Source organism: Bufo gargarizans, chromosome 4 (assembly GCF_014858855.1).
Source record: "Bufo gargarizans isolate SCDJY-AF-19 chromosome 4, ASM1485885v1, whole genome shotgun sequence".
NCBI lineage: Eukaryota > Metazoa > Chordata > Amphibia > Anura > Bufonidae > Bufo > Bufo gargarizans.
Genome location: NC_058083.1, coordinates 393,972,550 through 393,990,188, shown reverse-complemented (window position 1 = coordinate 393,990,188; position 17,639 = coordinate 393,972,550). Strand labels below are relative to the sequence as shown.

The 17,639-nt window shown below is 42.6% G+C and overlaps 1 protein-coding gene across 3 annotated transcripts in view; it reads right to left on the bottom strand.

The window, feature by feature from the left end:
• RASGRP3 (RAS guanyl releasing protein 3) overlaps nucleotides 1–17,639 on the bottom strand; it is a 159,576-nt gene that overhangs the window by 104,102 nt on the left and 37,835 nt on the right. For 2 of the 3 annotated variants that reach the window (XM_044291470.1, XM_044291473.1), the window contains exon 1: nucleotides 8,004–8,216. The exons of the other annotated variant lie outside the window; for it this stretch is intronic. Coding sequence is in view for 1 of the 2 variants with exons in the window: in XM_044291473.1 (XP_044147408.1) it covers nucleotides 8,004–8,037 (34 nt within the window). In the remaining variant the exon portion in view is untranslated. Of the gene's footprint in view, nucleotides 1–8,003; nucleotides 8,217–17,639 lie in introns of those variants that run through there. 3 annotated transcript variants of the gene reach the window in all.

Below are 17,639 nucleotides of genomic sequence, written 5' to 3'. Positions count from 1 at the left end.
ATTATTGGTCGCTTTGAGGGGGCAAATGGAATGGTATTGTCAAGAGAAAGATAAGATACCAGACCCAACAATGCAGACAAGCGTAAGGCCACTATCAAAGCAAGCTGGGCATCTATAACACCTCAGCAGTGCCACAGGCTGATCACCGCCACGCTGCATTGATGCAGTAATTAATGCAAACTTTGTGTGTAATGAATTCAATTACTGAAATAAATTAACTTTTTAATGATATTCTAATTTATTGAGCTGCACCTTTATTGAGATGTGCATAGAGCAGTGTGCTGCTACTTGTAGTCCTTGTTTGCTTTTGCATTGCAGCCATGGTAGTGTGCACCTGAACTCCCTTTTTATATATAGTTTAGAGGTACAGTACTGGTCTAACTTGCAGAAACTAGCAGGCACTTGGTCTGAGCGATGATATGATCCAGCGAAGGTGGTGGGACTTCTAGCAATGAAATTATCTCCCTGAAGGGTGGGGCTTCTAGCGATGATACGATCCAGCTAAAAGGGAGGCCGATTGGTACAAACGAGGTGTGAAGGAGGCCATCTACGTAAAAATGGAGAAGCCAAGCTTAAATAGGGGGGGGGGGGGGGGGGTTAGACAGCTATTGTCTGCCACATACAATGCTGTCTTGACACCTTTTTCTGGGAGGTCATTGTCACCTACTGACTCCAGTTAAGATAATGGAATCAACACCTTTGACCCCAAGCTGGGTATAATGATCTTGAACCCCATGCTGGGTATAATTAACAGATGTTGATTCAGTTACATATTTATTCCCAGAGAATTCTTGTACAGTCACTCAGAATTGAGAAAGCTTGTTGTAAGTTTTCAAGAAATCTACAGTAAGTCCAGTAGCCTTGATTTATTCTTTACAGATATACCATGACCTGGATCAATAAGAACCTTCACAGACCAACTAACAGGTGCTTAGCTGACCTGAAAGGCTAGGCACACTGTCAGTGCTCAGACCATACTTCGCACACTGCATCAAATTGGTCTGCATGGCTTTCGTCCCAGAAGGAAGCCTCTTCTAAAGATGATACACAAAAAAGACCACAGTTTGCTGAAGGCAAGCAGGCTAAGGAACCATGTCCTGTGGTCTGATGAGACCAAGATAAACTTATTTGGTTCAGATGGTGTCAAGCATGTGTGGCAGCAACCAGATGAGGAGTACAAAGACAATTGTGTCTTGCCTACAGTGAAGTATGGTGGTGAGTGTCATGGTTTGCGGCTGCATGAGTGCTGCCGGCTGTGGGGAGCTACAATTCATTGAGGGAACCATGAATGCCAACATTTACTGTGAAATACTAAAGCAAAGCAGGATCCCCTCCCTTCAGAAACTGGGCCGCAGGGCAGTATTCCAACATGATAACAACCCCAAACATACTTCCAAGATGACCACTGCCTTGCTAAAAAAAATGACGGTAAAGGTGCTGGGTGCTGGACTGGCCAAGCAGACGTAAACCCTATTGAGCATCTGTGGGGCATCCTCAAACAGAAGGTGGAGGAACGCAAGGTCTCTAACATCCACCAGCTCTGTGATGTTGTCATGGAGGAGTGGGAGAGGATTTCACTGGCAACCTGAGAAGCTCTAGTGAACTCCATACCCAAGAGCGTTGGGGCAGTGAGGGAAAACAATGGTGGCCACACTAAATATTGACACTTTGGGCACAATTTGGCCATTTTCACTTAGGGGTGTACTCACTTTTGTTGCCAACAGTTTAGACATTATTGGCTGCGTGTTGAGTTATCTTGAGGTCACCCCAAATTTACATTGTTATACAAGCTGTACACTGATTACTTTACATTGTATCAAAGTGTCATATCTTTAGTGCTGTCACATTAAAAGATATAATAAAATATTTACAAAAATGTGAGGGGTGCACGTACTTTTGATACTGTATGTACTGTATATTGTCTGCATGTATGTGTCCTACTGTCTGGTTTTTATACTCAGATGATCCCCTAATTTGTAGAAAGCAAATAATTTCAAGCATGAGAGTTATAATGGTGCAGACTTTTTACAGGACTTTTTGTCAGTAATCCCAAACTGAAATGACTGCCTATAGGGATTAACATATAGGTTGACTCTGTGTGCCTGAGAGTGCAAAAGAGAGCGGCACTACCTTCCAACTTGTCACTTCATTATCACATCGGTGTGAATACATGTGACGCTTTTCTGCTCAGGCACAAGCCATTTCCAAACATAGATACTCCTAAAGTGAAATGAAACCATTCAAATAACCCGCCCGGCACCAGTTGATGACATTATATTACCATGGTTACAACTATATACAAAGCAGAGATAATCTCCACAGAACAGTCCACATATCTTTTCCTATTGCCGGAAACTATGGAATCCAATTCAAATTCAATGTTGCAGCTGTAAATGAAATATACATATACAGTTCATGATCCAAATAGAAAAGTAAATCAAAAAACTTTTATAAAAAAAAATAAAAAAATGTAATTCCGTATTCTCGGTTCAGGTCCATAGGATCCAGTTTTTGAAGCCTTTTGATCCAAAATGCTTCTCTCTTTTTCAGTAGTAATACAAGGTTGCCTCCTCTCCGTGGTTGTGCTACATGTTCTATGATCTAAAAATGCAATTACGCACTTAACAGTGATGTCACAAATAAATGGTAGCTCAGTCACAGGCTTCCTCTAGATGAAGAGGAACGCAACCAAGCAAACGGTGATTGACCACTTATAAATTACCACAATGGGTAGCCACTAAGTATCTGAAGCTCTAGCAGGGCAGGACCTTGCTCATCCATGTATTACATAGCCAGCCATTCATTTGAACAGCCAGAATGTAATACTGCATTTCCCATACAGCAGCTTTTAGGCGGCCAGAGCTTTCCCTGGAAATAACGGCTAATCACCAGGGGTTCCTTGATTTGGACCTGCAGCAATCCGCTGACTTCCAAGGGGTCCAGAATCCAAACCTACGATGATCAGCTGATCGAAGGGACAGCAATATTTAGAGAAGGAATCATCTTGTCACAATCTCTTTAATTCATTTCATGTTAAGAAAAATATATTTGTGCTAATGGCAAGAAAGACAGTAATTCTAACCTTACATATTGACTGTCACAGAGACAGTAATAACATATAAGAGTTTCTTAAGCCTATTACAACTGAAGATAGAAAAGATAAAGGTAAACTTGCAAGAGGAGGTATTTGACTACACATCGCAAACTTCCTGTCTATTAATCCTAATGGAAGCATCCTGTGTTTAGCCTTTTCCCATGAGATAGCTGATAACATAAAAAAATGTCTGGGTTATCCCACAAAAAACACATTTATCACCTATCCACAGGAACATGAAATCAGTCATTAAAAAAAGACCATTGAAGCCATCAGTAAAACCGAGACCCCTATTCTAGAGGAGTTTGAATACACTGATGGTTACGCATGGTCACCTGGTCCATTCAGGGTCTGTGGGACTGATGGAGATAGCCAAGTGCTGTACTCATACACTTGCAGATAGGTTTTTGTTTTCTAATTCCTTAGGCTTTAGTTGTTCTGATGGATCCCAGGTAAGTATTCAAGTATTCACATGTTGAGACTATTGTAAGCTCAACTACACATTATTGAAGCACGTAAACTCTTCATATGTCATAGCATCATATCAAAGTTTTTGATTGGTCGGGCCAGGGTTTGAGTACTGAGACCCTCAACGATCGCTAGAACGAGGAGAGAGAAGTATTCACATATCGCGCTTTCTCTCCTCACTGCAGCAGAAGGGCTCAGTAGGAAGTCTATGAGTCCGTCTCGATTCCGTCTCCTGCAGTGAGGCGAGAGAGCACTCTGTGTCAGCGCTTCTTTCTTCTCATTCTAGCGATTGGTAGGGGTGACAGATCCACTTCACGGATCAATAAGTCGCTGTGATATATCTTGAGTTTTTTCAAAGTGCAGGTACACTTAAAGCAATAATGATGAGGGGATTTTGGCAAGCCCCCCACATACACTTGGCTGGAATTGTAAAGGAACAATGACTTACCTGCTTCCTGATGCCGACTCCCTGCTCCTTCTCCGCCAGGCCTGCGATTCTTCTTTGGGCTCCCTCGATGTCAACATTTGATATCTCCGCTGCCAATCACTGGCCGCAGCATTCACTGGCCCCCCTTTTGTCATTACAAATGGTCACATGATGCAAGGGGATCCGGTCTCAGCCACGGCCAGAGATTGGCTGCGATGATGTCAAACCGAATGTTGACATCGAGGGAGCCCAGAGGAGCATCATAGGTCTGGAGGAGAAGGAGCGGGGAGCTGGCGCCGGGAAGCATGTAAGTAATCTATCCTTTATAGCCTCCCCCCCCCCCCCCAATTCTTTCACAACCTCTTTAAACACTAAGTTTAACATACTATCAGCAATGACATTTGGGGTAAGCATTAAACATCCACTTGAAAAGTAAATACAAAAATGAATGCACTTAGGCCCAGTAATGGATCCTTATGCCAGACATCCATTACAACGGGCATCCTCAAACTGCGGCCCTCCAGCTGTTGCAAAACTACAACTCCCAGCATGCCCGAACAGCCTACAGGTATCAGCCTACAGCAGAGCATTGTGGGAGTTGTAGTTTTACAACAGCTGGAGGGCCGCAGTTTGAGGATGCCTGCCTTACACCCTTTCAGCCTAACTAGGCAATAAAAGTGTACTGACAATATCTACTATTCTTGGCTTTTGATTATAGTATTCACCCTAGAATCTAGTGACTAGATATTTCACTCAGTAACTTTGTTGAAATGCGCAGTCACATGAGATATGTGCAGCAGCCCTCGTTCAAAAGGACCCCTGGGTCATGGTTTCCTTTGGACCTACCCTTTAAACCTTTGAACATTTCCTTTTTTGTATCAAATTAAACAAGATAATTTTTAATAGAAATGTTTAATTATAAAAAAAAATTGCAGACAGTAAAAATAACAATAGTGACTTTGTAGCAAGCTAAGGCCCACTTCACATATATCAGGTGATCCAGCTCAGTTCCCCTTATGGTATGGTGCGGAGGGGAGAAGAAACCAGAACTGATCCCATAGTTTTCTATGGGATAGTTCACATACATCCAGCGCATCCATCATGACGCCGGATGTCAAACAGTACCAGACAGAAAAACGCTGCATGTTTCATTTTTCTGTCAGATGGTATCCGTGTATGGAAGCTGGACCTGTGCACATATAGCAGGGCACAACTGATATATGTGAAGTGGCCCTCAACCAATAAAACCAATGCTGCTACTGAGTGTAAAGCTTGGTCCAAATATGTTGCGCTTTACAGGTTTTCTCTTCCAATAGAAAACCAGTAAAACAATAAAAAATAAATAAATGGAAGCACCAGAACCAGCATATGCTGCACCCCAACCATGCCTGATGGACCCAATTGACTATAGTGGGGTCAGTTGGATTTCCGTTATAGTTTTCTCTATTCTGCCTAAAATAATACCTCTGCATAATTAGTAAGTCACCCTGCTTTTTTTTAACGAAATCTGCATGGAGGCCCCTGGAGGAACCTCAGCTGCAGATGTGAATATTACCTAATACTGGTAATATTACTATAGGGGAAGGTAAACCGAGGAAACAACACACATGTGAGCAAACACTGTGTATAGGGCTTATTTTATCAAGACTCTCACCTTATCTAGTCTACTTACCCATAGCAACCAATCACAACGTAGTGTCCATTTTTCCAGTACAGATCAAACAATAAAAGCCAAGCTGTGATTGGCTGCTATGGTCAGTACCCATTTATATGCATAGTATTTAACACTGATATAATAATGTTATTAGATTGCCGTTTTATGTATAGACTTAAGAGCTGCAGTTGGTCGGTGTACAGTATATTGGAATTATCTGAGCAGTGTATGTTGTCATTACTCCCTACTCCCTTCCGGCTTCCCCGAACATGTATGTGTATTCAATGGGAATAGCAGACAAAACCGCTGCCAGACACCTCTAGTGGCAAATTATCTCCCAGGAGAACAAAAGGATCAGGGGAAAATATTTATTTTGTCTAAACCTTCTCTCCCTCAATATCATCTGTCAGGAGTATTGGCCGAACCTGCCGACAACGCTGCTGACAATACACCAATGTGTACGGGGGCCTTAAACGCTTTGTATGATAAAATGAAAGCGGTTGTGAAAGGCAAATCAAAGTATTAAAATACTAATAAGAAACCTTTAACTCGCTGTTCCGAACCCCCTCTGTCCCAGCACCGCTATTCCAATCCTCTCAGTCTTTGTTTACATGACTGCAGTGAAGATGTGCCCATATGCCACACGTGACTGTTACATCTAACTGGCCCCAGTGGTCTTATGTTGTATACTGTTGAGGCTAGTGATTGGCTACAGCAGTCACATGTGATATATGGCACATCATTGCTGCAGCCAAAACCATATCTTCATGGCTGCAGCAGTGGTGAGGATCGGAACAGCTGTTTAGGGGCGAAGTGAGTATAATTTTTTTTGTCATTTTAATACTTTCCCATGCCTTTACCATTATTTGTATTATTATTTTGGATTGGACAACCCCTTTTATTTCTTAAGGAGTGAGGCTAATATGATGGGGGGGGAGGTTATTTATATGCCACCTCCTTATACACTGGTATAGAAGATTCTCTATCCTTATGACTACATGCATTGTTCGGGAACGGGTTATGCACATAGGATTTAAAGGGAACCTGTCATCAGCTTTATGCTAACCTCACTGAGGGCAGTATAAAGTAGTGACAGAAATGCTGATGTCAGAGGTGTGTCACACATCAGCTAAAAGTAAGTGGTTGCCGAGAACCAGCATCTTAATCATTGCAGCCCAGGCCTCGAAAAGAGTCAAATCTACCGGAGAAAAGTCATGGCTATTCCTGCTCTCCTGCTCTCCCTGCCGATGACTGTCAGTCTTCTACCTAGTATTCTCCCCTTCTCTCTAGGAGAACTGCCAATCATCAGCAGATGGGCGAGGAGAGCAGGAGATTAATGGTTCCCTTTAATAATACAGAATGCTTTAAATGCTTTTATTAAGTGCTCACAGTTCACGGCTAATACTTAGCAAAAGGTTTACTCAGCACTACTAATTGGCTAAGAAATACAGTAACAATGTAAATGAATTTACACTGCATTGCTTTCCAGGCCATGTGTTGATGCTAACTTGCTGTGAAAACCTCTAGTGCTCACAGTATGGACTAAAATAGTAACATCATCTTAATACGTGATCTTTAATTCTCAAGTGGCAGAAATACAGAAGCACGGGAGGAGCCGGTACACAGGTGCAAAGAACCATACTGCGACTTTTGTTCAGTCCTATACACACAGTATACGTATGATATAAGATATATATATATATATATATATATAACATAGGTATAATATAGGTATATATATAGTCCGTGTAAAATTATATAAATAAATAAATAAAACACAATTGAATTTCTATTTCCCTTTTTTATGAGCAATACATGGAATGGCAACGTATTTGTAAGCACAATCATGAGACAGCCTCAAGCGCTTGGTATCCAGCATGATTAGCAGACAAAAAAACTCATGACTTGTTAAGAATGTACACAGTGTTGTAAGCAGCCCAGAGGTACTGCGAGCCGACCTAAGCCTACTTCACATAGATCCTGCTTTCCAGATGTAAGCCTGAACTAAGCAGTTGGCAGTCATTGCCTATGCCAGCACAGATAAGAAAAAGTAAAAGTTTGTGATGCAAAGTTCTCAAACTACGCCGGAGGAGGAGGGGGTGCTAAAATTAGATGCAAAATCCACTAAAAATAGTTTGTGGTCGCGTACTGGAGAATCGCATCCTTTTGTCACTTTAATTCACAACCAAAAAAAACAAAAAAACAAAAAACAAATGCATAGCAATCATATACAAGACGGATCTGCCCGTTGCACATTTATTTGATTGTGGCTGCAATGTTCTGAAGGATTGTGTGGACAGGAACAGAAAGAGTGCCACCATCACAGGACAAAACAATAGGAAAATGCCTGGGTTACTTACGGTAATGCTCAGTGCGGAGGTATTCCACAAACATCCCAGCTTCTTGCTCACTTGCCAAGTGCTAATGTATGAAATGAGCAGCTGTTTCCTTTGAGCTTGTGCTGTGTCTTACCAAGTCACATGCCCCTCCTCTGGTAAATCTAACTGCAGACTTTGCCAGGAGGTCAACATTTTTAGATTTTTTTTTTTTTGTTGTTAAAGATTATTTTATTTTTAGATAGTCATGGCCTGAGCGGTGGCACAACACGACGTTATGCTGCAAAACACCACAGCAGGCGAGAAAAGGCTTTAGAATCACAGATCCTTCAGGGAGCACCTGACGTGTGAAATGCATGTGACTATCATTATTGTCGATGTTATTATTTTGAGGAACTTCTCATTTTTAGCCTTATGCTCCAATTACTTTATGTAAATTATGTCATCGTGAAATCCCTTATTCGTGTCGCAATAATGTGATTCATCCACGTTAAATCTTCAGCTGTCGCAAGTCATATCTACTGTTGGAAGCTGAGGCTGTTACAGGGAAAGAACGGCAGAAGAAAGGACATGTCCTCTGAGCTTCCAGCCTGTAGGGAATCTTGCAAAATAATCGGTGCAATGAATGGGGAGGTCTCTGATTCGATATGAGCTATAAGGCTGGTTCTAGCTTTATTATAAAGAAATTGTGATGTACTATATGGTGTCTGATTTTAATTTTTTACATCAATCATGACATAATCCCTTTAAGTGATTAAACACAATTGCTGACCAATAGAGGATATTATTTTGATTCATCATCCAACTCCAACTCCATCACCCAAAAGATGCGCTTGTGCATTTTTAATTGCATTGAAAGTAGTGTTGAGCGAAGTCGCTTCGTTCTAAACTTCGGAATAATACTGTACGGAGATTAATTAGAATGTATGGGCTCCGATGAACCGAAGTAAGGCTACTTTCATACTAGCGTTTTTACTGGATCCGGCAGGGTTCATTACTGATAATACAACCATCTGCATCCGCTATGAACGGATCCGGTTGTATTATCTTTAACATAGCCAAGGCGTATCCGTCATGAACTCCATTGAAAGTCAATTGGGGACGGATCCGGTTTCTATTGTGGCAGATTGTGGCAGAGAAAACAGATCCGTCCCCATTGACTTGCATTGGGGGTCATGCCGGATCCGTCTTGCTCCGCATCCTAGGACGGAAAGCAAACTACAACATGTTGCGGTTTTCTCTCTGGTATGGGAACGCAACTAAACGGAACAGAATGCATTTTGGACCGTTCTGTTCAGTTTTGTCCCCATTGACAAATAATGGGGACAAAACTGCGTTTTTCTCCGGTATTGAGGTCCTATGACGGATCTCAATACTGGAAAACTAAAATGCTAGTGTGAAAGTAGCCTAAGTTATTCTCCAAGTTGCGTGTAACTTTGTTGAATAACTTCGGTAGCTTCGGTTCCGACTAGTACCTCGGAACAGAAATTAAGTTCGGTTTCAAGTTTTAAAGTGGTTTTTCACTTTAAGCGAATAACTTACTTCGGTTCATCGGAGCCCATACATTCTAATACTGTACGGAGACGAATCTCCGTACAGTTTTATTCTGGAGTTTTGAATGAAGCGACTTCGGGTGAAGCATCCAAAGCTCACTTCGCTCAACACTAATTGAAAGTTTTGTTGTATTCATTGTGGACACCAGTCATATCATGGACAACTTCTTTCTGAGAAAATCCTAAATAAGTGGTAGACTCTAGTACCAAATGGTCTGCAAGTTAAACTGAAATCTGTAAACTTCTGAGCCCCCTGGTTCCTGTTCAGGCAGGGCAAGGTTCTTTTAATACAATGGTAGTCTCAGTCAAAGGTTTCATGAGTGAACCCCCAACTCACATTTGTTGATTATCTTAAACAGTCTTCACAGTCTCCTTAACCGGTGGATCTGCCAGCTAAAACGTTTTTTTAATATGCTGGAAATTCAAAGTTATAAAACATTCGTTCATACTTTCATTATAATAACTGCCTCACCATCCCAACTTCAGCACCAACCCGCCCCACTTCCGAGTTGGTTCTGACACAGAAAAGGAGTATTCCTCCTGTCTGTGTTGTCACATTACTAATGACATGCTTGAAGAGGGGTGGCTGTCTGGCTGAGTGCAATAGCTAAGCCAGCCCCCTTCTCTGCATCAGGTTTGACATGGGGGGCTGGCTTAGCAATTACACTGAGCCAGACAGCCAGCCCCCTTCAAGCAATACACTACTCATGTGCCGGCACAGAAATGGAGGAAGTTTCCTTTTTGTGTCAGAGCAAATTAGAACATGGAGCAGAACAACCCTGAATCAGGACATCTAGGTCATTATCACAATTAAGGTTTTATTAGTTTACTTTATCAATTTGTATTTCAAACACATTTAAATAAATTTGAATCTGGTAAGACAACCCCTTTGAACATTGTAAACAATTCTGTCTACTCGGCTATATTTTAGACACAATAATGAAAAAATTTTGACTCACAGATGATGTCATCTCTGATTGGAGAATGTTACTTTCCCTTTTCTTCTCTGTCTGACCCAGACTGCCATGACAACTTCTTCCAGCCACATTTCCCAGTTTGTACAGTTTGTTGCCAATGCATATTTGGCTTTACTTTTCATTTATATTCTACTTTCACAAAAACTCTACATCCTACTTCTGCCCTTAATGTTGTGCCTGTTGCTTCCTTGTTAATGTACCTGCTATATTGCAAACTGCGCACAAATATTGTACTTGATAAATAAATGATAGCACTTAACAAATATGATACCTTGATAAAAGGGGGCGATATGGGCCTGGCAGAGGAAATTAATTAAATACAATGCAAATAACCATATGGACTTAAAGGCTATGTACACTTTTGGAGGCAATTTTTATGATTGCATTTTACTTATTTTTGGCTATCATTAAAAATATTCAGCCATATTCACAAAGGCTTAAGTGGTTTTCTAACTGGGCGACTAGTGCTTTAACTCTCGCTTTGTGCTGGTCATCTAATCACCCTTATCTCTAAACTACCAAGTGGTCATAAACATTTATTTAAGCCACACTCTTATAATGAGTGTTAATAATGTCAGTGAGAGGAGATAAGGAGCCCATCAGCTCCCCAAATGATGGAAAAGTCAAAAAATCCACAGGCTTTCTACACAAAAAACGGATTCCGGATTTTTAACCGCCTCCGGACCGCCTAACGCAGGATCGCGTTCCGGAGGCGGCTGTCTCAGGCACAGTCACGCATCTATGCGTCATCTCGCGAGACCCGAGATTTCCTGTGAACACGCGCACACAGGCGCGCGCATTCACAGGATCGGCAGGTAAGCGAGTGGATCTACAGCCTGCCAGCGGCGATCGTTCGCTGGCAGGCTGTAGATGCGATTTTTGTAACCCCTAACAGGTATATTAGATGCTGTTTTGATAACAGCGTCTAATATACCTGCTACCTGGTCCTCTGGTGGTCCCTTTTGCTTGGATCGACCATCAGAGGACACAGGCAGCTCTGTAATAAGTAGCACCAAGCACCACACTACACTACACCCCCCCTGTCACTTATTAACCCCTTATTAGCCCCTGATCACCCCATATAGACTCCCTGATCACCCCCCTGTCATTGATCACCCCCCTGTCATTGATCACCCCCCTGTAAGGCTCCATTCAGACGTCCGTATGTGTTTTACGTATCCACGGATCCGCAAAACACATACGGACGTCTGAATGGAGCCTTACAGGGGGTGATCGCCCCCCTGTAAGGATCCATTCAGACATTTTTGGGGCACAAGTTAGCGGAAATTGATTTTTATTTTATTTTTTTGTTTTTTGTTTTTTGTTACAAAGTCTCATATTCCACTAACTTGTGTCCAAAAATTAAATCTCACATGAACTCACCATACCCCTCACGGAATCCAAATGCGTAATTTTTTTTAGACATTTATATTCCAGACTTCTTCTCACGCTTTAGGGCCCCTAAAATGCCAGGGCAGTATAAATACCCCACATGTGACCCCATTTCGGAAAGAAGATACCCCAAGGTATTCCGTGAGGGGCATATTGAGTCCAAAAAAGATAGAATTTTTAGTCTCAAGTTAGCGGAAAGGGAAACTTTGTGAGAAAAAAAATAATAATCAATTTCCGCTAACTTGTGCACAAATTTTTTTTTCTATGAACTCGCCATGCCCCTCATTGAATACCTTGGGGTGTCTTCTTTCCAAAATGGGGTCACATGTGGGGTATTTATACTGCCCTGGCATTTTAGGGGCCCTAAAGCGTGAGAAGAAGTCTGGGATCCAAATGTCTAAAAATGCCCTCCTAAAAGGAATTTGGGCCCCTTTGCGCATCTAGGCTGCAAAAAAGTGTCACACATCTGGTATCGCCGTACTCAGGAGAAGTTGGGCAATGTGTTTTGGGGTGTCATTTTACATATACCCATGCTGGGTGAGATAAATATCTCGGTCAAATGCCAACTTTGTATAAAAAAATGGGAAAAGTTGTCTTTTGCCGAGATATTTTTCTCATCCAGCATGGGTATATGTAAAATGACACCCCAAACCACATTGCCCAACTTCTCCTGAGTACGGCGATACCACATGTGTGACACATTTTTGCAGCCTAGGTGGGCAAAGGGGCCCACATTTCAAAGAGCACCTTTAGGATTTCACATGGCATTTTTTACACATTTTGATTTCAAACTACTTCTTACGCATTAGGGCCCCTAAAATGCCAGGGCAGTATAACTACCCCACAAGTGACCCCATTTTGAAAATAAGACACCCCAAGGTATTCCGTGAGGGGCATGGTGAGTTCCTCAAATTTTTTATTTTTTGTCACAAGTTAGCGGAAAATGATGATTTTTTTTTCTTACAAAGTCTCATATTCCACTAACTTGTGACAAAAAATAAAAACTTCAATGAACTCACTATGCCCATCACAAAATACCTTGGGGTGTCTTCTTTCCAAAATAGGGTCACTTGTGGGGTATTTATACTGCCCTGGCATTTTAGGGGCCCTAATGTGTGAGAAGTAGTTTGAAATCAAAATGTGTAAAAAATGCCCTGTGAAATCCTAAAGGTGCTCTTTGGAATGTGGGCCCCTTTGCCCACCTAGGCTGCAAAAAAGTGTCACACATGTGGTATCTCCGTACTCAGGAGAAGTTGGGCAATGTGTTTTGGGGTGTCATTTTACATATACCCATGCTGGGTGAGAGAAATATCTCGGCAAAAGACAACTTTTCCCATTTTTTTATACAAAGTTTGACCGAGATATTTCTTATGAGAGCATCTGGTTTTCAAGGACTTCTGCATTGCTGCATGGTGTGATCAAACACCAGACTCAAGGTGACTGTTTTTCTTGAAACTGACTTTTTGTTTTGCTTATCCTTATATGTGAATAAACACCGAACTGTTTAAGTTAAAGACATGGCGTTGCCTCTATACTGCATCCGCAAGCCTGTCTACCAGAGCAAATCCCCACACTCTCTATCTATCTTATATGTAGTTATGTCATATCTCTCTATCCATCCTATCTATCTCATATGTAGTTATCTCATATCTCTCTATCTATCCTATCTATCTCATATGTAGCTTTCTCATATCTATCTATCTATCTATCTATCTATCTGATATGTAATTATCTCATATCTATCTATCTATCCTATCTATCTCATATGTAGCTATCTCATATCTATCTATTATCTATCTCATATGTAGCTATCTCCTATCTATCAAATCAAATCAAATCAGCTTTATTGGCAGGACTAAATACATTTTAGCATTGCCAAACCAAGTCGTAAATAATTGGGTAGGGTTGGGAGGTGGGGACACATCCAGGGTGGGGATATAGGAGTCCATGGTATATCAGGCTCTGCTCAGTCCATGGCAGGCAGCAATATATTGTGCTGCTATGGCCGCTGTATTCTCCTCTTCCCCCAGCAGTATGGAGAGTCTTTCCTCCTCCTCCATGGAGGTGAAGTCTGGGCAGAGATCAGACAGTCTCCTGAAGTGAGAATCCCTCACTGCTGAGTATTTGGGGCACCATAGCAGGAAATGAGCCTCATCCTCCACGGCCTCATGGTCGCACTGCTGGCACAGTCTGGATTCAATGAGCAGGATGTGGGCGCTCAGTCTGTAGCGGCTCAGGATCTGTTGGTCTCTTGGATTGGGCAGTTTCTTTAGATATGGGGCAAATTTGTACTCCCTCTGCAGGCTCTGGTATACTGTCAGATTCTGTGATGTTTGTATGTCGTTCCTCCAGACGTTAATATGCTCCTCTTTACCCTTGTGTATCATCCTCTGGATTTCCCCCTTTGCCAGGCTGTATTGGTTGGTGACTTGGGCAGGCTGGTTTTGGGTGACTTGTTGCAGGGTGCTTTGTTTTTCTGGGGCTTCTTGGTGTAGCAAGGCTTTGTGATGGTAGGAGCTAGGACTGCTGCTATGTAGATGGGCTCTGAATGCTAGCACCCTCTTCTGGACAGCAAAATAAAGTGGGAATCTGCCCAGTTCTGCTCAAAAGGCGCTGTTTGAGAAGCTCCTGTGAACCTGGAGAAAGTGTTCGCAGAGTTCTAGGTGGAATAGTTCTGTTGGCCCAGAGTCCCACTTTGCCCAGTCTGGGTATATGTCTGGGCCCCAGACTTCACTGCCATACAGGAGGATTGGGGTGATGATGGTGTCAAGGATTTTAAGACAGACGGTCACTGGTGCCTTAAGATGATACAGATGCCTTCTGATGGCATAGAAGGTTTTGCTTGCCTTGTCTTTCAGTGTGTAAATTGCTTTCTTAAAACTCCCTGATTGGCTGATTTCTAGGCCCAGGTAGGTGTAGCTGTCAGTTTCTGAAAGTGGACAGTTGTTTAGCAGGAACGGAGGACGCCTGGCTGCCTTCCGGTTTCTTTTCTAGAAACACCATGATGTTGGTTTTCTTTGGATTGATGGGCAGTGCCCACGTGCTACTGAACTTCTGCAGGATTTGCTTTGGAACCTTTCTCAGTTGGCGATAGTAGCAGAAGATCATCTGCATAAAGAAGACATTTCACCTCGGTGTCATGGAGGGTGAGACCAGATGCTGTGGAGGACTCCAGAGCCACCGCCAGCTTATTGATATAGATGTTAAACAGGGTTGGACTGAGGCTGCAGCCCTGTCTGACTCCTCAGCTCTGCCGGAAATAAGCAATTCTCCTCCCATTTACCTTCACGCTGCATCTGTTCTCAGTGTAGGAACTTCTGATTACATCATATGTTTTTCCTCCTATTCCACTTTCAAGAGATTTCAGGAATAGGCCCAGGTGCCACACTGAGTCAAAGGTTTTCTTAAAGTCCACAAAGTCTACAAAACAGGCATAGATCTTTCCATGCTTTGTATTGTGGACATGACTCTTGATGAGGCTCTGCAGGGTGTAGATGTGGTACGGTGGATTGGCATGAAGCCTGCTTGGCTTCTGCTTAGGAGGTTGTGCTGGGTGAGGAAGCTGCTGAGGGGTGTTTTTTAGGCTACTTTCACACTGGTGTTTTGAATTCCGTTTGTGAGATCCGTTTCAGGGATCTCGCAAACGGTTCAAAACGGATCAGTTCAGCCCCAATGCATTCTGAATGGATAAGGATCCGTTCAGAATGCATCAGTTTCCGCTCTAGATACGCTGCTTGCAGCGTTTTGGTGTCTGCCTGGAAATGCGGAGCCAAACGGATCCGTCCTGACTTACAATGTAAGTCAATGGGGACGGATCCGTTTTGACTTAGACTTTTTTTTAAAGAATAATGCAAACGTATGCGCTCTGAACGGATACAAGCGTTTGCATTATAGGTGCGGATCTGTCTGTGCAGATACCAGACGGATCCGCACCTAACGCAGGTTTGAAAGTAGCCTTAGTCTTTGGGTAAAGTTTGGATCATGCGTCTTACATCCGACGGCTGAAGCGTTCAGGTCCTGAATGTTCCAGCTGCTGACAATAAGAGATGTAATAGTTTGTCCGTATACCTTGTAATGAGCTGCCCTGCATAGGACAAGCTGGATTCTTGACTGGTGGCCATGTTGTAGCAGTTTGGTCCAGTCAGTGTTCTGCATAGAGTGCTGAGCAGGGTCTTTATCTCCTCAATGTTTCTGCCCTGCATTACTCTATGTGAGGCAGGTGGATTCCTCCATGGTTTGTGCCTCTTATGGCCAAATTTTGGGTAAAGGTCACCATTTCCAGTTTGTTGAGGAGGGTATGAGGTTTCAGGTCTATTTGTTGTTGGTGACTTTTCATAAGATTTTTGTCTTATGTGGGATCTGGGCCGGGGGTCTCTGTTGAGCACTATGTCTTAAAATTCTTTGGCTATAAGGCTAAATCCTTGGTTATTCAGGTGTTTATTGTCATATAGGTGATGATGGTTTATGGAGGGGTGTTGTGCCAGGGTGATGTCTGGCATGGAGCTGATTTTAGCTGACAGATCTGTGTTGATGCTCTGGGTGATGTGTTCAGGGATGTCCTTTCTTGGGAGCAGAGATGACAGGGTGACTTTACAGCTGGGGAACTTCTGTTGTGCGGTCCCTGCTAGCTGGTTCAGCTGTCCTGCTATCTGCTGGTGTTGGTCCTGGAGGTTATTGGTGCCTGTGTGTATGATAATGTGGTTGGGTTTGGTGAAATATGGATTATTGATGATGATTGTTGCTTGTTCGATAGTAGAGCAGCGGATTTTACTGACTCTTTTTCCTGGGAAAAGTCGCTTTGCATCCAAGTATTTACCTTTGGAGTCTATAATCAGAACAGTATCAGGACACGGTGGCTTACTGCTCATGTTCGTGTCCTGCCTGCTGCTCAGGTGTCTTGTAGGAACCTGCTGTGTTGGGTTTCTGGTAATGGTTGGCTCTGTTGTTGGGATCTATTGTGGTTGTGTACTTGGGGTTGTCAGCTTTGGCCCCCCTTTTATTACTCTACTGTTCTTTTATTTGCTCTTATTTTCTGTTATAAATCATTTGCAGTTAGTTGATATATTGTTGGCTGCTGGCTTTCATTTGGTTCTCACACCCTTCTTTCCCTGGGTTCCTCTCTTTGATTAAGGTATAAGTCTGGGATTTCAGTTTTTCAATCTCTCGTCTCAGTTCTGTGTTTTCTTGCTTCTGTTTTTGTAATTTACCTCTGCAGGGCTGAGGCCTGTTCACACTTCAGTCTGGTTATCTCTTCAGTTACTTGGTCATTTGCATTTTTGTCACCAGAATTTCTATAAAAGCTTCTCTTGAAAGTTTATAAACTCTCTTTCTAGCTGAGACAAGCAATCTCTGAGGGTCTCTAGGGAGGGAAGATATCTTCAAACTGGCCAAGGTTGTCCTCAGTTCCCTGGATAACTATGGTTCCATTATTGCACAAGTCATTGTCATTTTGTGGGTTTTTTTACCCTGATCTGTCGGCCCTTATCTGTCTGCATAGGGCTGTGTGCCAGGCAGTGGGCTGCTTGTTATAGTGAAGCACATTCGTTTTTCTCTTTTCTTCTTCCTTCAAGGTAAAATCACTGAAAAGAGTTTCTGGTCTTTCTCTAATTTTGGCATGTTTTATGGCTCTTCTCGCTTGATTGCTTCTCTGGCCTTCACAGTATGTGATCTCCTGGATGTCTGACCCCCTGCTGTCTGAGGCTACAGTCTCCAGCTCTATCCTATGGTCAGTTACATTC